Raw genomic sequence first — 26,608 nt, 5'->3', positions numbered from 1 at the left:
CCAAGGGATATCATAAGGACCACTGATCTGTAAATCCTACTCCTCACACTCAGAAAGGGCACACAATCTAGCAACGCAATCGTCATGATCATATATAACTCTCTCACCATGAATGAGAATATGCAGTATACACCATACATCCTCCAAGGTAATCGATGACTCACTAGTAGGAAGATGGACGAAACATGTCTTAGAATGCCACCGCTCTACTAAAGTTGTAATCAAGGCCCTATTGGTCGTAACCTCTGGAAAATGCAAAACATGATACAGTCCCAGATGTCGGATATGTGCAATCTCCTCATCAAGTAAATCAGCTCAAAGATCAAGTCCACTGGGTTTGCTCTGTCGCCAGTATAACACTCCAATATTCTCCTCCACAGAGAAAATATTGAAAACGTCAAATATCGGATAACGAGATTACAAATTTTTTTATCAAACGCATGACAAAACTTCAATTAACAACGAATGTGTGAAGTTAAACACTTATACATGACATTTAACATCATTGCGATACACTTAATGCGTATGCGTAACAATTACAATGTATGCGTAGAATCTACAACTAATGCGCAAACATAAAACCGAATGCGTAACACTAAGCTCCTATGTGTAACACTTAAGCTTTTGTGGTACATTTATAGCGAATGTGTAATATTTAGCACCAATGCGTTAAAACTGACAGGCAAATGCGTGATGATTAAAAATTATGTCTCTAGAATTTTTTTGAAAAAATTGCAAAAAATAGGCAAAAATTAAGAAAAATACCATGCCGCTAGTACCCAGAGGTCTCTGATAAGAACGTACTCAGTTAGACAAGTGCACTCGTGCCCTATAGCCAACCATGATGATCAAATACTCATAGGAAAGCACAAAACTCGCAAGGATTTCCAAGAACTTGCCACAATGCAAATGAGCAAATGAAAAGCTAAAATCTCTATTTATAGCTTAAAATTAGGGATTTTTTCCCAGTCCGACGCCTGTGGTCCTCGTCAATTTCAAACAACTTGTAGGCTAGTAAAACGATCTCAAAAACACATGAAACTTCACACGATTACCCATTATACCGATATCTAAAATGTGGTCTCAATTTTTAAATGTTTCGACCACCTTTTCCGAGGGGCCATATTTACACTATATAGTCCAGTACCAAGGCATACTAGGACAAATTTTTTAGTTTTCTTTGAAACAACATCGTTTCGACCTGTCTCAAAGAGGGAAAAATGTAGACACCTCAAAATGTCTCATTGATCATGTACTAATTGTTCCTCTAATTGATTAAATAATTCTTTAATTATTTAATTAAGTTAATTAATCTTATTCTTCTAATTTGATATTTCCTCATCATCTTACTAATTATTTCATTTCCAATTCTATCATCATTTAATCATTTAAACCATTTTCTAAGGTTAATTAAATATTTATTATTTAATTAATCCTTATTAATTCCTTAATTTAAATAATCTTCATTATTTAATTAATTCTTATTAATTCCTCAATTTAAATAATCTTCATTATTTAAATAAATAAATTTTCAATTTCTATCTCTCTTCATCTAATCATTAACCATTTTCTAAATATTAATTAAATATTTATAATTTATTTAATTGTGATTTAATTCCTTTAATTCAAATAATCTTTATTATTTAATTAAAGTCCATTTCTAAAATAATTAAATAGTTTCCTTAAATTATTTAATTAACTAGTTAATCTTATTCTTCTAATTAACTAATATTTCTTCTACATTAATTTAATTTCTAATTTCTTCTAATTTCAAATACATGTGCATGATTTCAAAAATCAAATTGAAAATCAAAGTCAAGTTCTAAATATATCCAAATACAAATTGAATTAAAATAAATTCAATTATTTGAATTAAAATATCATGCAAAGATTAAATTGAAAATACAAGTCAAAGTGCAAGCACATGCTAGATTAATTAATTAAATCAATTATCTCTCCAATTCCTATTTCCATCTTTTAGTTAGCTTTTTCTATATAAAGCTCTCAATCAACTCTCAATCAGTTAACTATCTCCTCTTTATTTCCTCCAATCACCCTTTTTCATCCTTCCGTTGGCATTTTCTCAATCAATTAACTCAATTAATCTATTCAATCTATTATATTTCACCTCCAAGTCAGTAGTTCAACTATTAATCAGCATGTGAGCTCACCTGAGTTCCACCTCTTGATCAATCCGTTCCACCATTCAATCAATTCTCTCAAAAAATCTATAAATTGAGCATTCAATCTCCATTTTCATCAATCACGAACTTCGAAGCTTTGTGTCAATTGCAGGTTTCCAGCGCAATATCTGAGAGCCACCATACAACAAAGAGGAGAAGAGCAATGGAAACAATATGCGATCATGGAATAGGGAGATTTTATTGAATATTTACATTCCTATTTGTTTGTTTTGCATTATTCCATTTTATGTTTGTTTGAATTCTAATTAGGATAGGGATTCGTGATTTCCCTGGTATTTCTAGTTTGCTTTACATTAGATGAATTTTTACATGCGACATTATGGTTCTCATTTATGTGATTGGCTTATTGGTTGCTTTACTTCTTTCAATTCTGTATGTACCAGTATATCGGTTGGTGTATGCATGTTTTAATAAGGTTAAAATTGATCATTCTTGTATAACATTGATTCACCCCCCCTCTCAGTGTTATTGGATTCCAAAACCCTTGAGCCCATACATACATACATGATCTACAAAGAGATCTTACATCATATTTATACCAACCTAGGACCTAAACAATTAGGTCGGCCAACTGAAAGAAAATACAATATTTTCATAACATAAATCCACAATCCAATGATCAACCAAGTCATCTTGAGATTGAAACAACATAAACCGATCATTAAATCTCACCAATAACACATTAGGAACATCCTTGAACACATTACATAAACCGATCCATAACCTAGATAACATCGGACCCAAAATAGGTCGCCATAAACCCAATCCAACACTGACGATCAACAAGAACACGAACAAGATAACCATCAACATCCTGAAAGCTATCTAGAAGCCGCACCAACACCACTTATCACGTCCACCAAAAGGTCTTCAACAAAGCTCTGCCGGTAAAACCCTTACCAGTGACCAAAAGGCTTACTAGAACAAATGATAGCTCCGAGTCGTCAAATCTCGAACCAACTGATCAAGATACACATTTGAATATCATGAATGATAGATTCAAACCAATACCACAAACCAGAGCATACCAGATCAATGTCATAAACCAACCACTCTACTGGAACCAATCGAAAATCGGTAAATAACTAAAACTGCCAGTGTTGCCATCAATGACAAAACATCAATGCAACACATAATCAATTCCTCCAAATTGACAACACTTCCTTCCTCGGTTGAACTTGTTTCAAAGTTGGGTTCGCTTTCACAGGCCATTGAATATGAATCTCTGCCCTTTGTCTGCTTTCTGTGCAAGAAGGCGGGACACTGGGCGAAGAAATATCCCCAGAATATTAAGAAAGATGAAGAGAGGAATAAAGGCCCTGGGATGTGGAAACCTAGAACTAGGGTGGTTGGGTATCAGGGTAACCAAGAAGAGAATAAGCTTCTTGAAGGACCTAATAAGATTCTAGAGAACAACAAAGATGAGATGGAAAATTATCGGCTTGTGCAGAACGATGAAGTTAAGGAGAAAGGCTGAGAGAACAAAGTTGATGATATAAAAAATTTACAGTAGGTGCAGAATGATGAAACTAAGGAGAAAGGCTATGGGGTTGATGCTCAGGGTGATGCCCCTATGCAGAAGGAAGGAGAAAATAGTTTGGGAAACCAAAGTACTAATATGGTTGATAATGGAGAAAATTTTAAGGGGGATGACTTGGAGGAAGGTGAGCTTCCGAATAATGCTGGATCCAGATATGTTTCATCAAGTATTAAAAGGTTTGAGGCTGAGGAAGGATAGAATAGCCCTTTCTACACCTTCAAGGACCATCAATATTCACCGATGTTAGACTCTTCTTTTGAAGATATGGTTTCATGCCTTTTGAAGAATTCCAATTCTATGGAATCTTCGACCCAAAACTGTGATGGTATTGTCTCCAATCTGGATCAGAATGTCAACATTCCAGATACGATGCAATCTCCAAGGGAAGAGAATAGAAGAGAAGATAAAGAACACATAAGCTTGGATGAGATTGAGTTTGATGATGACATGAGCTATGCCAAAGTGGAGAATAATAAGAAGAAGAAAACATAACAAAAGTATGGGGTTGGTGTTTCTACTTGCAATAGAGATAGAGTAGATTATGGGTCTCCTCGGAGTGCGGGTAGGAAGTCCAATAGATGGCAAATAGAACATTAATGCTTGTAAAATATTGTGGATGGGTCACAGAGGACGATCCATGAAATTCTTTTTAACTCTCCTAGTAAGAAATGAAGATACTATCTTGGAACATTAGAGGTCTTAATAGTTGTCATATACAAGATATTGTTCATAATTTTTCTAGAGACCATAAACTAGATATTCTGATTATTCAAGAAACTAAAATGCCAAAGGAGAGAGTTGATAAACTTAAGTTTTTCAAGTTTTGTGACTCCCTAGGTAGTAGTTTTGATGGGGCTTCTAGAGGTGTTGTTACTTTATGGAATTCACATTTTATTCAAGGTGTGCCTCTTTGTCATGATGGTAACCATGTTGCTACTTTGTTTAAGCATTCTAGAGATGGTTACTCATGGATCTTATCTAATATTTATGTGCCTAACAACTAGATTTCTAGAAGGAAATTTTGGGCTAAACTTTCTTCCTTCCAGAGTAACCATCCTAACATCCCTTGGCTTGTTATTGGAGATTTTAATACTCCTCTCCAAGAGGCTAAGAAGTTTGGGGGACCTCAGATACAAATGGATAGTAAATAGGACTTGGTAGATTTCATGAATGATTAGTGTCTTATAGATATGGACTTATCTAGAGCTTCCTACACTTGGACTAACCGCAGGGTTGGGGATGAGCTGATACAAGTTAGATTGGATCGGGCCCTCATCTCTACGGAGTGGTTACACCTATATTATTGTTCTTTAAATGCTATGATAAGAGTTGGTTTTGACCATTTTCCTATCAACTTTGTGGCTAAACCCAAAGGTGGTAGGAGAAGAAAGTTCCCCTTTAGATTTTAAAAGATGTGGTTGTCTCATCCGAGTTTGCTTAACTATGTTAAGGAGTGGTGGAATGTTCAAGTTGAGGGTACTACTCTATTTTGCATTGCTAAAAAGCTTAGGATTGTGAAGGATAAAGTTAGAAAATGGAACAAGGAGACCTTTCGAGACATTTTCTTGATGAAAGCTACTCTTCAGTCGGAATTTAATATTATTCAGGATAAGATCCAAAGAGAAGTTTATGTAGGTCACAATTTTGATAAGGAGAGTGAAATTTTGTCTAAATATCATAGCATTATTGCTAGAGAAGAATTTTGTTGGAGACAGAGGTCTAGGTCTTTATGGTTCAACAATGGAGATAGAAACACTAGATTTTTTCATGTCACCACTCTTAAGCATAGAGCGGCTAATAGAATTGATTACATCATCAAAAACAGGACTAAACTTGAGAAGGAAGAGTAAATTAGTGAAGTTGGCATTGAGTTTTTTGAAGAGCTTCTGAAGGCTGACCCTATGCTAGATTCGGAGGCCCAAAATATTATGGTTGAGTCTATTCCTAAGGTACTGTCTAAAAATCAAAACCATAGTCTAGCTCGTATCCCTTCTAACAAGGAAATTAAGAATGTCGTATTTTCCTTTGATGGTAACAAGGCTCCTGGCCCAAATGGATTCCCTATGTTCTTCTTTCAGAGCTTTTGGGATGTTGTTCAAAAAGATGTTTCTAATGTTGTTAAAGAATTCTTTGGAGCTAGATCCTTGCTTAAAGAAATTAATGCAACTTTTAATTTCCTTATTCCGAAGATGCAAGGTGTCAATTCTTTGGATGCCTTTTGACCTATTAGTCTATCCAAGTCATTTTATAAAATCATCTCCAAAGTTATGACTTCTAGACTATTGCGGATTCCTCTTCTGATTTCTCCTCAGCAGAATGGTTTTGTCTCAGGGAGATAAATTCTAGACTCCATTATTATTGTGCAGGAGAACATTCATTCCTTGGTTGCTTAAAAAACATAGGGGTTTTTGTTGAAACTGGACATTGTGAAGGCCTATGATAGGGTGGATTGGTCCTTTTTGAGGAAAATTCTTAATGGCTTTGGTTTTTTTTGGGAGGGTTATTAGTCTTATTTGGCAGCTCATCACCACGGCCTCAACTATTGTTATTGTCAATGGTTCACCATCTCAGTTCTTTAGAGCTTCTCGCGGTTTAAGGCAGGGAGATCCTATCTCCCCTATATTGTTCACCATTATGACTGAAATATTGGGAAGCTTTATCCATAAACAGGTGTAAGAAGGGAATCTAAAAGGATTGAAACCGTCTTCTATCTGTTTAACTTGTTCTCATCAGCAGTTTGTTGATGATATTATCCTGATGGGGAGCTCTTATGTTGGGGAAGCCCGAGTTATTAAGTCCACCTTAAGCCTCTATGAAAAATCTTCGGGACAGGTGGTTAATAGAGAAAAGAGTTCCATTTTCTTCTTCAATACTCCCGAGGCTAGACAAAAGATGATTGTTGATATCCTTAGTTGCAAGATTGGTTCGCTCCCCTCAACCTATTTAGGTCTTCCTCTTGGATCCAAACCTTTTGATTCGTTTTGGCTTTCCTTGATTGATCACTTCAATAGGAAACTGGTGGGATGGAAGGGTTTCCTTCTTAGTCAAGTTGGGAAAATTCAGCTGCTAAAGGCCGCACTACAAAACCTTTTTGTGTATTCCCTCAGCTTGTTCAAGATTCCTTCTAAGTTCATGGAGGCTATTGAAAAAATTCAAAAAATATTTCTTTGGTTGGGGGTGGAGGAAAGGAAAAGAATCTCTCTTGTGGCGTGGCATAATGTTTGTAAACCTAGAAAATATGGGGGTCTGAGAATTAGGAGTATCAAGTCTTTTAATCTAGCTCTCTTGGCTAAACAAGTGTGGAGGACTTATGATTGCAGGAGAGGATGGAATACTATTTGGCATAACAAATATCTTTATAATGTTCATACTTTTCAGGATCTCCTGAACTCCTCTCATATCCCTACTGGATCATATCTTTGGAATAACATTAATAAGGCTAGGGATGTTGCTAATGGTGGAGTATCCGTTTTTGGGATGAATGTTGGATTGGTAAGAGTCCACTAGCCCTTGATCCTCTATTGGGGGCTTTTAGAGATGTTTGTATTGCTTCTTTTGGGTCAGTGGTGGTGGACAATTGGGTTGAAGACAAATGGATGAATCTCTCTATTAATCACCTGTCTCTTGCCTAGTTGCAGGTTTCTCTAAGCTCCTTTGGTTTAGAGAATAGTTCTGAAGAAGAATTGATCTAGAGGTTTTTCTCTACTGGTAAATTCTTTGTTGCTTCTATGGATTGCTGTGATGATCCTCCTGTCCCATGGTGGTCCAAAGTCTGGATGAAGCATTTAATACCTAAGATTAACATGTTTATTTGGCTTCTCTTTGTGAATAAAATCCTAACTACAGATAATCTTTATAAGAGGGGCTTTTCTATACCTAATAGATGTTATTTATGCATGAAGGAAGTTGAATCTATTGATCATATTTTTCTGCATTGCTCTTATGCAATGGAAATTTGGAGTCAAGTACTTCAGAGGTGGGATATTTGTTGGATCTTTCCTGGGATGGTTAGGAGCTTGTTGACCAATGGAGGGTTCCTACTAGAAATTATTTATTAAAAACTTTATGATCATTTGTGTTTCCTCATGTGGCACAGGGTTTATGGAAGGAGCGAAATAATCGAATCTTCAGGGAGACCTATCTTCAGCCTGAGATTGTTTTTAGGAAAATCCATAGAGCCATAATTGATAATCTCTTTATTGTCAATTTAAAGTGTAAGACTCAGAGCAGCGGTCTTAAAGACTATGAGATCAAGGTTGGCAATGCTTGGGAAATTGATTGTGGTATATCTCAGTTTGTTGGGCCCAATCCTAATACCAGACCTAATCATGGTTGGAGAAATCCTCCTCATGGCTGGGCCAAAATTAATTTTGAAGGGGCAGCCAAAGGTAACCCTGGGCCGATAGGATGCGGGGGATTGTTGTGTGATCATAATGGAAACTTTCTTTCAACGATGGCACTCCCATTGGGAACACAGACTAACCATCTTTATGAAGCCATTAGAGTCTACAAAAGCCTCACTCTTGCTAGACAACAAAATTTCAAATGTGTTTGGTTGGAGGGAGATTCAAAAAAAATTATAAACTATCTAAGGGGTATTTCCAAACCCTCTTGGAAATTTGGAATGTTGAAATTTGGATTAAAAAAGATAGGGATATTATTAAAACTTTTGATAAATGTTTCATATCCCATATCTATAGGGAGTCTAATGTCGTGGTCGACTACCTTGCAAATAAATGGGTTACTTGCAAGAGTCAGTTGAGTTGGACCAATGGAGACAAGCTGGAGGCTGATCTATTCATGCTTATCCTTCATGATAGAAGTCAAGGTAGAGATATTAATGATAATTTGTGCCCTCATGACTAGTAGTGAATCTAGAAAGATAGACTACTTTTTGATTTTGGCATATGGATGAAGAGGACAGAATAATAAGTTTGGAGTTATTTCACATGCTTTGTGGGTGTATATTGGTATTTTGTGGGCTACGTTCTTCAGATTGCAAGTCATGAGTGTTGCTATTCACAGAGAGAAGCTGAGACTGGGGGGTACTAGGAAGAGAACCGAGCCACCAAATTGTGTGCAGTTGAAGAAAAAACAGAAGCTCTGGGGGCTTTTGAAGAAAGGGGGTTTTACCCTTTACATTGAAAGGCTGCAGGGTCCAAACAGGGATGTTACCAACTATTTTTCCAAGCACTGGAAAGATGAGACTATTAATCTCCATGGGAAGAGGGTGTTGGTTTATGAGAGCCTCATTGCCCAAGTCACCATCCTATCAACTGATGGTATGAAGTTTTATAGAGATAGGACTTATACTGAGGAGGTTGTGCAGAACTTCCCAAAGACTGATGAGGAGAGAATTGAGATTATGAAGAAGACCGCTAGCTACTACGATATTTGTGTGATCAAGGGCTTCTGGGCTAAACTTCTTAAGGTAATTATGGATTATTTAATCCTAGATGGTCGTTTCTCTATAATTTATGGACATCATTTTGTTATTATGAACCATTTTTCGTTATGGGGTCTAAATGTCCTTTCCGTTCTATCTTATGTCTTCTTTAAGGGCCAATTCCAAAGACCATTAGAAGAACCCTACCAAATTCCCTATCCTTCATGAAGGGCTTTTAGTCTTGATAGATTCCCACTTTCGTGCCCTTCCTACCCCAAATGTTTCTATTCAGACCACCTCTGAGGATGTTACTAGTGTTGGAGAGTAGGGTGGTGAGGACTCTGATTCGGATTCTGAAGCTGAGTCTCCTCCCCTTAGTAAAAAAAAGATAAGTCTGAAAAGATCTCAATGGTCAAGTCTACCATGGGAAAAGGCAGAAAAGGGCAGAAGAAAGTTGTGATTTCTTCTTCTTCTACTTCGGCGGCCAAGGATACCCCTATTTCCAGCGGCTCTAAAGCTAACCCTGAGGTATCTGTGGGTGAGAAGGAGGGTAGCCAGAATCTTCAGTGTCCCCCCTGTCGCCCCCCTGCACTACTACTGCTAGTATTGGTGTCGTGGTTCATGAGGATCTTCATCCTAAATGTGTTGAGCTCAATGATAAGAAGGAGGACTATGGCGATATGCTAGGGATGGCAAGGGAACATGACATTGATACTTTCAATATGTTCAAATGGTTGTTTCATGAGTTGAAAGAAGTCAGGCTTAATCAAAGGGCATTGGGAAGCAAGATGGAGGCCATTCATGCGAGTAATATTCAAGGAAATCAGAAAGAGGTTGGGCAGTGGTCGGAGGAGGAGAAAAAATTGGTGTTGGAGTGCATTCAAAGGGCTGGAGAAGGTATTGACCAAATTAAATAAGGGTTTGAGGATAGAATCTCCAAAGTGGAAGTTGTCTATGAAACAATTCAGGCTGCCCTCAAGACTATTATGTCTAGCAGCCATAAGATTAGACCAAACAAATTGTTGATGCCATGAATGCAATGGTAGACAACTTTGATAGAATGCAACAGGACAAAACTATTGTTACCATTGGAGATGATACTTATGTGATCCAGGCTGATGAAGGACCCAGTAAGAGGACTCGAGGCAATATGAAGAAGAAATCGACCACTCAGAACGTGGATTGCAAAGAAATTAAGTCTATTGCTGAAAAGATGAGTACCCTGGAGGCAGAGGTGGCCGAAACCCTCAAGAGCCTCATGTAGTTGGGCTGCTAGTTTTGTTTGTTTGTGGGTTCGGTCTTTCTGTTGGCTTTTTGCTACCTGTCTAGGCTTTTGTTGTCTTTTTGGGTACTGCTTGTAATGTTTTATACTTCACAGCCTGTATTGTTTTGGATACTTTTTTTGCTTTGATTCTAAATCTTTTAGAATCCTTTTTGTAAAGGGTTTCAGGACCCCTTCAAAACCTGTTTTTAACATAATCTAAAACAATAAAACTCATAACAAAACCTTTCAATTAAGAAAAAAGTATTAAATCCAACTATATAATTACTTACTAATCTAATTGTTAACTATATATCATACAATCGTTTTTTTTATTTTGTCCACACATTCCAAAACGTTTAACTAGAAATTTAAGTTTTTTTACAAGATGGGAACAACTTGTAGGTCATTAAATTGAATTGGTAATCACTGATATATCATACAATCGTTTTTTTAATTTTGTCCACACATTCCAAAACGTTTAACTAGAAATTGAAGTTTTTTTACAAGATGGGAACAACTTGTAGGTCATTAAATTGAATTGGTAATCACTGATATCGATTGATTGATGGTTTCTTGTTGTTTACTTCGTGTTATTTCTCCCAAATATCTATGCTAATCACTAACTGAGACGGCACCACAAATTTTTTGTCTTGTCTTCTTTAGGCAAAACAAAATACTCTGAGCGGTAGAGTAACATCAGACTTCTATTAAGGGATGACTCCCTAGATTAAACCCTTTTGAAAAGGATTTGAAGATAAGCCTCGAAGCACAGGAACCATTTTTTTTTTTTTTTTTTTTAATTCTACTTTTATTTTTAACAGTAAACATCAATCTGTTTAATTGGGAAGCAACTCTGTTCACAGAAATCACAATGGCACTTTAAAAGGACCAGTTTGACAAAAACAAATAAAAACCTCATCTTGAATATAGAAAAAGGTGATCAGAGGCCATGGGCAATTCAGGTGCAGCTCAATTTGCAGCTTTACTCAACAAACTGTCAGTAGTTGTATTCATTGTTGCTCTTATTCTCATTATTTATTTAATTGCTCGCTGCATCAGATTTTCCAACAGAAGAAGATCAATGACCTTTCATTTAGCAGAGGAAAACCCATCAATCATAGCCATGCCGGTTGGTCTGCAGAGAGAGTTTATTGAAGCTCTGCCAACATTTGTGTTCGAACCAGAGCAAATGAAGATTGGGCTTGAGTGTGTAGTTTGTCTGTTGGAATTCCAGGAAAACGATAAAGGCAGAGTTTTGCCTAATTGCAGCCACAGTTTTCATATAGGTTGTATTGATATGTGGCTCTTTTCTCACTCTACATGCCCTGTTTGCAGAACAAAAATTGAGGGCTTTTCTCCTGGAAAAAGGCCAGAATTGCCAGATAGCGAGAACTTACGAGTTGTTTCAGCTTGTGGGCATGGCAGCAATGGCCAATCAAGCTCTAGCTCAACAAACATGGATGAAGCAAAACTTTTGCCTGAAACTGCTATCGACATCTCTGTGTAAATGTGAAATTGCTTTTGATGGGCAGCTAAGTTTTACTTTTTACTAGTCCAACTTGCCCATGAACTACTTGCCGACTTTACATGTATCATTCGAAAGGATTTGTTGGTTACAAATATGCGCATAGTAATATTATAATTTGTCATAGATCTTGCAATTGGGTTCTATGTTTTCTTTTAATTTTTCGTTTTCTCTGTAAATGGCTACACCTAAATATGCTGCTTTAACGTGGACAAAATATCTGAGGCGAATTCCTGGTTTGTTAAAGGTGAATGCACTGGCTGTGTATTGGATGTGTGGATCTTTTCTCTTCACTTTGAGGGAGAATCATTCAGTCGTTATGTATTAGGTTTAGGTTGTCTTCTTAATAATGCTTGAACCTATGTGCGCATGCTTGAGTTCTAAACATTATGTCGAAGATGACTTTGGGTGAGTGGATTGTGAAGTCGAGGGTGTAGAGGGTAATCAGTCTTTGATGATTAAAAAAAAAAACATTAATAAAAGAAGATAAAATGATTTGACTTAAGTTGAAGAATTCTGAATTATTCAATTTCATCCATATAACAAAACAACATTACATTTAATTCATACAATTATAATGAAAATTTCTAAAATTTCTAATTATTTTAAACTATAAAAAATCTTTGAAAAAAATAACTCCTTATCTAAAATTATTCAAACTAAATACTAAATACTGAATTTACTCCTACTTTGAATAAATCTCCTTTTAGTGTAGACAACATTCGAAGTATAATTGAGTTCATGGTGTGGTAGAATCAATCTTCAGCACCTAAACATGTAGACAAAGTCTTCTTCTAAGTAGATCGAATGGGTCTATAAAAAAAATGACCTTCGACCACCTCAACGGCATAACAATCTATCATTCATTAATGCAAAGGTGGACCCCATATAAATTTCCTTTGACCAATAGAAGTTGTCTTACACAACAACGTGCGAATCATATGGTTGCATTAATTCAATTAAAAAAAAAACCTTCGAATCATATTCGCTTATTAATCACTAATTTGACTTATTAAGTCCCAACCAATCATGGCTCAAAGTGATCAATCAATGGTCTATATTTGGGTGCAAATGGGGGAAGCATATTAGCTAAAGTCTGAGAATGTGTTCCACTTAAAAGCAAGCCCACCAAAGTGGAATTATTGCGGCACCTCAAAAATTGAGAGTAGTTTTATTATGATGCGAATCCACATCAAGCCCTACACGTACATCATCTATAAACAGACTAGCCGAAGATGATTACTAAAATCGATAGCTAGTCAGCATGGAAACATGGCAAAATCACTCCATCTATATAGTTAAGTGCCAATCACAAGTTAATGCTCATTTTGAAATATAGTGCACAAGCTATATATTCTTTGAGGATATTAGAGGCGTACATAATGTAGGACATACAAATAGAAGAGATAATAATTATCAAGAAAATTATAGAAAACATTGTAGTGAATCTTAGGGTTTGAGTTGTCAATTTTAGGTAACATGATTTTGTTATTATATCATAATGGGATTGTGTAAAACATTTAGTAGAATTATTGTAAGATATAACATAAAAGATATAATTAGTAGATTCAAATAGTTGGAGTGTTTAAGATTATTTTTGTATAATTTCTTGATGGTTTTTAATAAGTTGGTTAGCTAGAAGGCCATAAAGTAATTCCAAATCTTTGTAATGTATCTCTTCAAATATTAATAAAAGAATACATAGGTTTATTATTGCATTATTAAGTAGAATCTTATAAAAAAAATTACCTCATGTATTCATATATTTGTATATATAGAACCTAGTTTATGTATGTATTTGAATGGGTGTAGTCTTTGCATATGCTGATTAAGGTATTCATTTTTTAGCTATTACATGTTTCACATGAATCCAATGCTTTATGCCCCATTAGATATAAGCACTGATTTGTAATTTTTTCACCACTCCATATCCTCAACACATTAAAATAAATTAAATAATAAACATACATACATACATACACATATATATTGTGATATTATGCTTGAAGCTGTTATGTGACTATTTCTCCAAGAGAAGATAAAGTAATAACCCTTTTAGAATTAAAAAGAGAGATAGAAATAAAGGATATTATAATCCTTTGGTTTAAATAAATATTAATAAATAACGTTTATGACAAACTCTCTTAAGAGAGAGGAATAATTATAATGATTAAAGGACAACTTTAAAGCTGACCTTTTCGAAAGGGTGTGATGGTTTGGAAACTACCCTTGAAAAGGTTATATAAGTCATTTATGTGAGACTTGGGAGGGGGCATGGAAATCACTCGAAGAAGAAGAAGAAGAAGGTGGCTTGGTGGGATATGGGCATGGGAGGAAATATAGGAATTTAGAGGGCACAAAGGAATGAAGGTTAAGGTCATTGGTTGACGTGGGCATTGGATAAGGAGCACACAACGTGTGTCCAACTCGGGGTACAGTGTACACTTGGGAGTGTCCTGGCCAGGGCTGTGTTTATTTCATGACATGAAGGCATGTGAGTTCTGCGTAAGAACCTTTCCTCCTAGAGTGCTTACTTGTCGTAAAAGAGCCTAGACCTGTGACTATTCCTTTAAATTGTAGATAATATGGTTGGTCCTCCATGGGGTGCCATAGCCATAAAGGACCCAAGGCCACTAGAATCTTCTTGGAGTGAGAATGACTATTCAAAGTGCTCAAGATTAAGATAAGTATTGGAAAACCTTTATGCTATAAGACATTGAGAATGCTTTATATATGATTTGCCAATTTAATATGTTGAATTAAGTGGTTACGCTATTCCATTTATTGTATTATTAATTTACTTTGTAATTATTATCATTTACATATAATTTAATGATAATTACTTTTAATTAATGAACTCTACATTAACATTTAATCTATTAATTCTGCTACAAATAATTAATTAAGTTTGGTTGAAAAGTGGCATTACATAAGCAACGAAGATCAAAGAGACCACAAGATAGCACAATGACAAGAGAGATAAAATATGACAACAATAAATTGTATTCCTATCAAGATGCAAAAGAGATCAACTGGATCATCAAGATTATAGACAATGAATGATGAGCCTGCTTATAAAGGCAAGGCCAAGAGACAAGACAACACACAATGATGACATGTGGCTTAATGAGATGCAAGGATAGGTAAGGGTAGGTAGGAGAACTAATAGAATATTCCACATGAGGTAGATCACCCACCGAAGGTGGAATTATCACTCCACAATAAGTGGATATGATAAAGTAATAGCAAGATCACACCATAAAAGGTGAAAATTCTCCTACATAACCACTCCCAATGTACATGCACATATCCCTAAGTGTCTCATATGCAAACTACAATGTTATGCATGTACCTAAGTAAACTTAAGTAAAGTGTAATTATATCCAACATGAATAAATAATTACACCAACACCCCCCCATAAGTGCAACTTAGGGGAATGCACTTAATTCTACAATGCAACTAAGCAATACAAGATGGGTCCCGACTAAAAGGCCATGTTAGGCACCCATGTACAAATGCAAATGCAATCTCCCATAAAGTGGGGAAAGAGAGAAAAACCCAATGGGAAAAAACCCTCCCCCAAAAGAGAGATGAAAACTAGAAAAATAACTCTCAAAGAAGCATGTGAAGGACAAAACCCCATGTGAGGAAAAAGGCCCCCCCCATATGAGAGAAGAAGAAGAATAAGAAGAAGAAGAGAGACTAAATAGGCCCCCCTCAATGTAGAATCTACACCAATGGTAGAATCTTGAAACTGAATGAAGAAACTGCACCATGAACATCGAACGACATTCCTCCCCTTAGGAAGAAACAAAACCAAAGCTGTATCCATGAAGTCTCCCCAATAATTAAGGGAAGATGAAGGAAAAAAACTCATGATGAATGAAGTCTCTGAAAACTGCTCAAGTGTCCCCATGTCGATGCTAAAAGTTACCCCCTCCAAAGGTGGTGTACTGATCCACACTGCTGAAAAAGGCACTCCAAGATCGAGTGGAGATGAAGATAGAACAAGATACAAAGACTCACATGTCTCCTCTAAAGATAAAGAGACCTCCAACTATTGTACATAAGGATCCAAAATCATATCAACCTCGAAAGAATGATCATGTAGAGAATGAACAAGAGGGTCAGAGTTTTCCCTCGCAACAGTCAAAGAAGGATTATCTTCATCAAAGAGAAGATTATCATCAATGATGTCTCTCAAATCTATAATGTAGGACTCCACAAACAAACATGCAATGTCTATCAAATACTCATCCTAAGAAATTGAAGCTGGAAGACAAGATATATCCTACTGCACTGAATCAGAAGAAGCCAAAATTGCCTCATCATCTACATCATCAAGTGCAATAGGTGATGTGAAATCAATAGGAGGAGATGAAATACAATGCTCAAGATTGGGGTCACATGTGAGAATCCCCAAGTTCAAGTACCCAAACGCAATGGTAAGGTCTGATCTAGTCAGATGTTGCTCCAACCGCTCTCATGCCATGTGAGATTATGCTTGAAGAAACCAAGATCAAAGAGACCACAAGATAGCACAATGACAAGAGAGATAAAATATGACAAGAATAAATTGTATTACTATCAAGATGCAAAAGAGATCAACTAGATCATCAATGTTACATACAATGAATGATGAGCCTACTTATAAAGGAAAGGCTAGGAGACAAGAGAGCACACAATGATGACATGTGGCTCAATATGATGCAAGGATAGGTAAGGGTAGGTAGGAGAACTAGTAAAATATTTCACATGAGGTGGGTCACCCTTCGAAGGTGGAATTATCACTCCACAATAAGTGGATATGATAAAGTAATAACAAGATCACACCATAAAAGGTGGAAATTCTCCTACATACACTCTCCCAATGTATGCACATCTCCCTAAGTGTCTCATATGCAAACTACAATGTTATGCATGTACCTAAGTAAACTTAAGTAAAGTGTAATTATATCCAACATGAATAAATAATTACACCAACATATATATACATATACATATACATATATACATATACACATACACATACACATACATACACATGTACATATACATATACATATATAGGTGTGTTTCTCTTCTCAACTTCCATGCATGTGAGTGTAGAACAACAATAGGAATTACTATATCCATTTCTTGAACACTCTTCATGGATATTCCTTTTGTACTACATAAAAGTATAAATTTATATCTTAAAAAAAAGACATAAATGCATTGTGAAAACTAGTATATGAGTATAGTGTGTAGTGGGTATGTTTTGTATTAAGATATTTTAAAGTCGCATTGCTACTATAGGTTAACACCTCAGGGAAACCCTCTTAGTCTTGTAAAATCAAAAGTGAAGGAGGTACTCACCTCAATGAGTGGTCTTCATTTGCCCAACCTAAATATAGGTTTTGTAGTATTCCTCTTAGGTTTGACCCTTGACACTTGGGAAATTATATAAATTTAGGGATTTGGGGCTCACAACTCAAATCATCAATACAAAGGATAAGGGTCAAGGAACCTATGTTTAATACATACTTTACTAAAAGGCTAGCATACAACAGGTGGTAAAGACATTTATGTTTCTCTACAACATCCTTGAGGCTACACTCATATATACACAAAGAGCTAGATACCTTTTAGTTAATAGATTTGTCACTTCTATTTTATACTCTTTTTCTCATGTCAATGACAATTTGACCAATAGTTGAGTCACTTGCAATGGTGTTTGCAAGTGCTCTCTGCTTGTTACAAGGCACAACTACCTTCAAATGATATGCAATGAATGGAAACACAGGGTATGCCTTTCACTAGAAAGTAGAAAAGGAAAGCTAACAACTACCCATAACCATGAGAGTAGATGCGAAGGATTGATTTTAGAATGAAGTGAATGTAGACAAAAAGCACAAAGTTTACTTATCCCACACTCACACATGATATCCACATAAAGAAAGAACATCAAACCCTTTTCAATGAATGATTTAATCTAAATTCAAAGCTTCAGAATTAAATACATACATAGTCTGATATAAAAGAATGACACTGAAAGTAATTACAAAGAAGCACAGTTCATTGCAATTTAAAGAAAACTTTAATAAATTGAAAGACTTGGAAATATCCTCTTTATTCCTTCAATGTCAAAATGTGAGTTCACAGACTCCACACCCCTATACAATAAAACTGTGCAAAAAAACTATGTTGCCTTCTCCCCTTCTTCCCTCTCCTTCAATAATTTTGTTAATTACATATTTAAAGACTCTCCAATCAGCCTTTTCAATTTCTGTAACTGTTTATTTTAAAGAATGAAATAACTCTTTCACCTCTCATGAATTTGTTGCTCTTAAAATGATTTAAAAAATCTTAAAATGTTTTAAATTATCATTTATAAACTATAGAGAAATTGAAAAATTCTTAATTTCTCTTGTAGCTATTTTTGAATAAATTCACTGCGGGTTAACCGAGCATCCTGGGACAATAAAAGTTTGTGAGTGGTTATGATAATTAAAATAAAACACGGGTTTTTAACCATTTTTTAACAACTCACAAAACTAAGGTAAACTTGTCTTGCCAACTATATTGCTCCATAGAAAAGATATTAAAATAAAATATCATATGAGATTGTGTGACCATAAAATTAAAACTAAGGGCGTTTTAGACCAAAATATTAGGTGGGTTGCTTTCAGATTTAAGAAATTTGCAACTTTTTTTGGACACATTTTTAGACTTGTGAATCAGTGATGTCGGGAAGTCGGCCATTTTCCTAAGTTTAGAAGTTAAAAATTTGAAAAAGGCTAACTACGAACTAGGACTTTAAATTTAATTTGGCCAAGTTAAAAAATGGACCAACAATAACACATAGATTTATTTAAAATTTATGTTAAAGTAAAAAGGTATTTTCTTAATAACCGAGCAAAAAAAAGAGTTATTTTCTTAATTAATTACATCCCTTTTTGTACTAGCGTAATTAAGCTTGCTAAGGTCATGTACCTTTTTGTTCCAAGTTATAAGATGAGGACACATGTCATGATCTAATTTTATCCTCATCTAGGGTTGCTTTTTTCCTTAATCCTTATTATAAGGATTCATTATTTTATTATTAAATGCACACCTTTTGATTCATGATTTTTTATCAATAGTCATTTTTTCCTCCATAACAATTTTATTTCTTTCTATGGCATGTGATTGATTGTAATCAATCTTTAGAATTATAGGGTTGAGGAATTAACTCCAACAATTTCTATCAAATAGTTCTTATGCCTCTTCTATGCTTCCACATTTGTCATACATCCTTACCAAGTTAGTAGCAACTACAACATATAAAAATTTATTTATCCTTTATGATTTGATGGTTGGCATAAGGCCACAAAGGAATAGGTAATATTGTGATTTTCATGTTGGAAGAGGAGGGCCCAATTGGTGAATAGATGTCACCATAGTGCATAATTCTTGGTGGAAAGAAACCAAGAGTTTTAGCTTGGTAATGGGATGTGTGCATCTATGCAAGTGTTAAGTAGTCAAACATGGTAGGGGAACATCGAGGTGAGGCATAGATTCAAAGGGGAGTGGATGTGATGAGAAGGCCTTAGTGCAAAGTGCTCAAACAATGGGTGTAGCTTATAGAATTGGCTATAATTTGTTTTATACACAAGTAACTAAACTCATCCATAATGTATAGAGTAAAGTGCTAAGTTGTTGCTCTATATTGCGCTTGGAAATATGAGGAAGTTTAAATATTATAGTTGCAAGCACCTTGTTAGACAAGTATGAGAAATGTAGAAGCATAGACAAGACACACGATTAGTTTTTAAAAAAGCCTCAAATAAATGTCATATCATGCAGTGCTCCAAAGATGTAGTAGTTGCAAGTGACATTTTCAACCATCACAACCTTTGCAAGAACTTATGTAGAAAATTTAATAAAGAAAATTTAGGCACATACTCTCTTAAATGATTTCCAATTGCGATTTTTTTAATTTTTAGCTTATGTGGATGAGATTTGAAGTTCATTGTAATTTCTTATGGGATTCCTAAAGTGGCTCAAATTTCAAGCTTGTCATCTAGTTATGATAATGCATCCACCCAATATCATGATATTTTTTCATTTGACAGTTCTCATATTATGCAAACTATTCGATATGGTTAGTCAACATGTTATAATCAATTACTTAAGCACACAAATGAAAAATCTAGGTAATAATGTTGTGTTATGAATTTTATTCAGTAGTTCATTGTCTTCAACATCCTTCACATCTTCACTTCTAAATGTGTACTTTTTTATCTTTATGTTACTCAACTTTCTTACATGTATAAATAGTAAAATTCATAACAAAACCTACCAACTAGAGAAAAAGCTTACATCCAACTACTTATGAAATTATTTGTCTCGTTCTCTTATCCTTGACTGTATTGTACAATTGTTAGTCCTTTTCTAATTTGACTACATGTTAATAGCTTCATTCTTATATTTGGATTGATTCAATAAAAATAAAACTATACATAACTATTAATATAAATATAATTATTTTGTCCACACATTAAAAAATGTTTAACTACACATTTTTATTTTTTTAACAAGATTGTCCACCCATTAATATAAGTACAATTTATTTCGTCCACACATTAGAAAACGTTTAACTAATTTTTTTATTTGTTTTTACAAGTTGGGGACTACCTTGTATGTCATTAAATTGAATTGGTAATAACCAATATCGATTGATTGAAGGTTTCTTGTTGTTTACCTCCTGTTATTTCTCCTCGTCCGGTCTTCTTTCGTCAAAACACTATTTTCTAAGAGGCAGGGTAACATGTGACTTCCATTATGGGAAGACTCTCCAGATTAAACGCTTTTAGAAAGGATTTGAAGATAAGCCTCGAAGCATAGCAACCATTATTTTACTTTTATTTTTAACAGTAAACATCAACCCGCTTAATTGGGAAGCAACTCTGTTCACAGAAATCACAAAGGCACTTTAAAAGGACAAGTTTGACAAACCTCATCTTGAATATAGAAAAAGGTGATCAGAGGCCATGGGCAATTCAGGTGCAGCTCAATTTGCAGCTTTACTCAACAAACTGTCAGTGGTTGTGTTCATTGTTGCTCTTATTCTCATTGTTTACTTCATTGCTCGCTCCATCAGAATCTCCAACAGAAGAAGATCAACGGCCTTTCATTTAGTAGAGGAAAACCCATCAACCATAAACATGCCGGTTGGTCTGCAGAGAGAGTTTATTGAATCTCTGCCAACATTTGTGTTCGAACCAGAGCAAATGAAGATCGGGCTTGAGTGTGCAGTTTGCCTGTTGGAATTCCAGGAAAATGAGAAAGGCAGGGTTTTGCCTGATTGAAATCACAGTTTTCATATAGGGTGTATTGGTATGTGGCTCTTTTCTCACTCTACATGCCCTGTTTGCAGAACAAAAATTGAGGGCTTTTCTCCTGGGAAAAAGCCAGAATTGCTTGCTAGCGAGAACTTACGAGGTGTTTCAGGTTGTGGGCATGGCAGCAATGAACAGTCAAGCTCTAGCTCAGCAAACATGGATGAAGCAAATCTTTTGCCTCAAACTGCTATCGACATCTCTGTGTAAATGTCAATTTGCTTTAGACGGGCAGCTAAGTTTTATATTTTACCAGCCCAACTTGTCCATGAGCTATTTGCCGACTTTACACGTATTTCATTCGAAAGAATTTGTTGGTTACAAATATGTGTAGTAATATTATAATTTGTCATAGCCCTTGCAATTGCGTTCTACGTTTTCTTTTAATTTTTCGTTTTCTCTGTAAATGGACAAAATATATGAGGCGAATGCCTGGTTTGTTAAGGGTGAATGCACTGGGTGTGTATTGGATGTGTCGATCTTTGATATTCACTTGGAGGGAGAATCATGCGGTTGTTATAACGGCTTCCATTTCAGATGCAATTATTAACAGTCACACGTATTAGGTTTAGTTTGCTACCTATCTATGCATGCTATGGGGCTATGGGGTAAAGGGTAATGGGAAAAAAATGGGGCTATGGGGTAAAGGGTAATGGGAAAAAAATTTAATAAAAGAAGATGAAAATAATTTGATTTATTGATAGGAGTGAAGAATTTTAAATTTTTCAATTTCATCTAGGTAACAAAACAATATTACACTTACTTCCAAAATTAACAATTATCTTATACTATAAAAAAATCTCCGAAAAAAATATCTCTTATCTGAAATTATTCAATCTAAATGTAGAAAACAAACTAAATCCAACTCTCATTTACTCCTAATTTGTCCTTTGGAAAGTTCCAAAAAAAATAAGGGTAGAAGTTAGAAAATTAAACTAAAGAGCCGATGTGCTAGAAATATGTGATAAATTAAATCTCCTTTTAGTGTAGACAACTTTACAAGCATGATTGAGTGCATGGTGTGGTACAATCAATCAATGAGTCAGCTAGACAAGTCTTCCTCTAAGTAGATCGAATGGGTGGTCCATAGAAAAATGGCACATCCGACCACCTCAAACGGCATGACAATCTATCATTCATTACTGCAAAGGTGGACCCCATATACATTTCCTTTGACCAATAGAAGTTGTCTTACACTACAACGTGCGAATCATGTGGTTGCATTAATTCAATTTAAAAAAAAAATCGAATCATAATCGCTTATTAATCACTAATTTGACTTACTAAGACCCAACTAATCATGGCTCACGGTGATTAATGGTCTATATTTGGGTCCAAATGGGGGAAGCATATTAGCAAGTCTGAGAATGTGTTCCACTTAAAAGCAAGCCCACCAAAGTCGAATTATTGCGGCACCTCAAAAATTGAGAGTTGTTTTATTATGATGCGAATCCACATCAAGCCCTACACGTACATCATCTATAAACACATGACTAGCCGAAGATGATTACTAAAATCGATAACTAGTCAGCATGAAAACATGGCAAAATCACTCAATCTATATATTTAAGTGCCAATCACAAGTTAATGCTCATTTTGAAATATAGTGCACAAGTATATATACCAGCAAAAAACAAAATATATGGGATTTTCAAATTACGCTTAAATGAACCAAGCAAACTTGGCAATGCGTGGAATTAAGAAATTTGTACACATAGGTTAGACAATAAATCACAAGGTTTTCATGACTTCCACAAACTACACTATGTAAATAGAAAGTGTTTATCTATGGGTTAGGGAGAAACATTCATGGTACACTTAAAACAAATTTGTAATATGATTTGAGGTACGATTTCAAATGAACAATGTCTTATGAGTACAAGGTTCTCTATTTTTGTATATCTGTCATAGATTTTAGCATTCATTACTAATTTGACATTATTCTTTGAGGATATTAGATGTCTAGATAATCTCATTGTGGAGGGCATATAAATACAAGAAATAATAATTGTTGAGAAAAATATAAAAAATATTGTAGTGAACCTTAAGATTTTAGTTTCCAGTTCTAGGTGTCATGATTTTATTATTATATCATAATGAGATTGTGTAAAACATTTAGTATAATTATTGTAAACTATAAAATAAAAAATATAACTAGTAGATTCAACATAGTTGGAGTGTTTAAGAATATTTTGTTAATTTCTTGATGGTTTTTAATTAGTTGGTTAGCTAGAAGTCCATAAAATCATTCCAAAAGCTTTGTAATTTATCTCTTCAAATATTAATAAAGGAATACATAGGCTCATTACTACATTATTAAGTAGAATATTATAAAGAAATTCAACTCATGTATTCATATATATGTATATGTAGAACCTAGTTTATGTATGTATTTGAATGAGTGTAGTCTTTGCATATGTTGATTAGGGTATTCATTTTTTAACAATTACATGTTTCACATGAATCCACTACTTTATGCCCATTAGATATAAGCATTGATTTGTAATTTTTTCACTACTCCATATCCTCAACACATTAAAATAAATTATATATATAGTTGTGTTACTCTTCCCAACTTCCATGAATGTGAGTGTAGAACAACAATAGAAGTTACTATATCCATTTCTTGAACACTCTTCATGGATAGTTCTTTTATACTATATATAAGTGTAACTTTATATCCTCAAACAAAGACTTAAATACATTGTGATAACTAGTATATGGTAGTGTGTAAAGGGTATGTTTTATAGTAGGATATTTTTAAATCTCATTACTACTATAAGTTAACACCTCAGGGAAGCCCCCCTTGGTCTTGTAAAATCGAAAGTGAAGGAGTTCCTACTCACCTCAATGATTGGTCTTCACTTGCCCAACCTAAATATATGTTTTGTAGTATTATTCCTAGGTTTGACCCTTGGCACTTGGGAAATTATATGAATTTAGGGATTTGGGGCTCACAACTCAAATCACCAATATGAAGGATAAGGGTTGAACCTTAGTTCAATACATACATTACTAAAAGGATAGCATACAAAAAGTGGTAAAGACAATTATGTTTCTCTACAACATATCCTTGAGTCTACATTACTACTATAAGTTAAAGCTTAGGGAATCCCCCCTTGGTCTTCTAAAACCGAAAGTGAAGGAGGTCCTACTCACCTTAATAAATGGTCTTCATTTTCCCAACCTAAATATACATTTTGTAGTTTCTTCTGAGGTTTGACACTTGAGAAATTATATGAACTTAGGGATTTGGGGCTCACAACTCAAATCACCAATATGAAGGATAAGGGTTTGCAACTTATTTTAATACATACTTTACTAAAAGGCCAACATACAAAAGGTGGTAAAGACATTTATGTTTCTCTATACAACATCCTTGAGGCTACACTCATATACACACAAAGAGTTAGATATATTTTAAATTAAAAGGATATTTTCTTAATTAATTAGGTCCCTTTTGATACTAGTATAATTAAGCTTACTAAGGTCATGTACTTTTTTGTCTTAAGTTATAAGATTAGAACACATGTCACGATCTAATTTTATCCTCAACTAGGGTTGCTTTTTTCTTAATCCTTATTATAAGGATTCATTATTTTATTATTAAATGCGCATCTTACGATTCATGATTTTTTGGGTCAATATTCTTTTTTTCCTCCGTAACAATTTATTTCTTTCTATAACATGTGTTTGATTGTAAGTAATCCTTAGGATTTATAGGGTTGATGAATTAACTCCAAGAATTTCTATCAAATATTTCTTATGCCTCTTCTATGCTTCCACATTTTTCATACATGCCTACCAAGTTAGTAGCAACTACAATGTATATAAAAAAATTATTTATCCTTTATGATTTGATGGTTGGCATAAGGTCACAAAGGATTAAGTAGTTTTGTTAGTTCCAAGTTGAAAGAGGAGGGACCAATTGGTGAATAGATGTCACCATAGTGCACAATGCTAGCTGGAAAGTAACTAAGAGTTTTATCTTGGTAATGGGATGAGTGCATACTATGCAAGTGTTAGGTAGTGAAACATGGTAGGAGAATATAGAGGTGAGACATAGATCCAAAGGGGAGTGGGTGTGATGAGAAGGCCTTAGTGCAAAGTGCTCATAAATTGGGTGTAGCTTATATAATGAGCTATAGTCTGTTTTATACACAAGTAAATAAACGTATCCATAATGTGTAAAGAGATAAGTTGTTGCTCTATATCGTGCATGAAAATATGAGGAATTTCAAATATTATAGTTGCAAGTTCCTTGTTAGAGAGGTATGAGAAATGTAGAAGCATAGACAAGACACACTATTAGTTTTTAAAAATGCCTCAAATAAATGTGATATCATGCAATGCTTCAAAGATGTAGTAGTTGCAAGTGCCATTTTCAATCACCATAACCTTTACAAAAACTTATGTAGAAAATTAAATAAAGAAAAATTAGGCATATACTCTCTTAAATGATTTCAAATTGTGATTAAATATTTTTTTTAGCTTATGTGGGTGAGATTTGAAGCTCATCGTATTTTCCTATGAGATTCCTAAAGTGGCTCAAATTTCAAGCTTGCCATATAGGTATGATAATTCATTCCTCCGACATTACGATATTTTTCCATTTGATAGTTCTCATATTATGAAAATTATTTGATATGCTTACTCAACATGCTATATCGGTTACTTAAGCTCAAATATGGAAAACCTAGATAAAAATGTTGTGTTATGACTTTTAATCATTAGCATTGTCTTCAACATTCTTCACATCTTCACTTCTAAATGTATACTTTTTTATCTTTGTGTTACTCAACTTTCTTATATGTATAAATAGTAAAACTGATAACAAAACCTATCAACTAGAAAAAACGTTACATCCAACTATTTATGAAATGATTTGTCTCGTTGTCTTATCCTTAACTATATTGTACATTTGTTAGTCCTTCTCTAATTTGACAACATGTTAATAACTTCATTCTTATATATGTATTGATTCAATAAAAATAAAGCTATACATAACTATTAATATAATTTCAATTATTTTGTCAACACGCATTGAAAAACGTTTAACTACAAATTTAATTTTTTTAATAACTACAATTGTTAATTTTTTAAACAAGTTGGCGAGAAGCTGGTAGGTCATTCATTTGGAATTGGTAACCACCGATATCGATTGATTGCGATCCCTATATGGTTTGTTGTTGTTTACCTCTGTTATTTCTCCTCTTCTTGTCTTCTTTCGGTAAAACAAAATATTCTAATCGGCAGGGTAACATGATACTTCCATTATGGGAAGACTCTCCAGATTAAACCCTTTGAAAAAAGGATTTGAAGATAA

At 34.6% G+C, this 26,608-nt stretch overlaps 1 protein-coding gene across 1 annotated transcript; it reads left to right on the top strand.

Annotated features, from left to right (window-relative positions):
• The first annotated feature begins 11,304 nt into the window (after positions 1-11,304).
• On the top strand, positions 11,305-12,015 carry LOC131074245 (RING-H2 finger protein ATL2-like). Its single transcript, XM_058010829.2, has one exon. It carries the CDS (start codon positions 11,344-11,346, stop codon positions 11,899-11,901), a length of 558 nt encoding a protein of 185 aa, XP_057866812.1. The 5' UTR covers positions 11,305-11,343; the 3' UTR covers positions 11,902-12,015.
• The last annotated feature ends 14,593 nt before the right edge of the window (positions 12,016-26,608 follow it).

This window comes from Cryptomeria japonica, chromosome 7 (assembly GCF_030272615.1).
Source record: "Cryptomeria japonica chromosome 7, Sugi_1.0, whole genome shotgun sequence".
NCBI lineage: Eukaryota > Viridiplantae > Streptophyta > Pinopsida > Cupressales > Cupressaceae > Cryptomeria > Cryptomeria japonica.
The sequence above is the reverse complement of the archived record's forward strand: the minus strand, read 5'-3'. Positions and strand labels throughout refer to the sequence as shown.

Coding starts and splice junctions, on each gene's coding strand:
- LOC131074245 (XM_058010829.2), top strand. CDS start 11,344: ATGGGCAATTCAGGTGCAGCTCAATTTGCAGCTTTACTCAACAAACTG.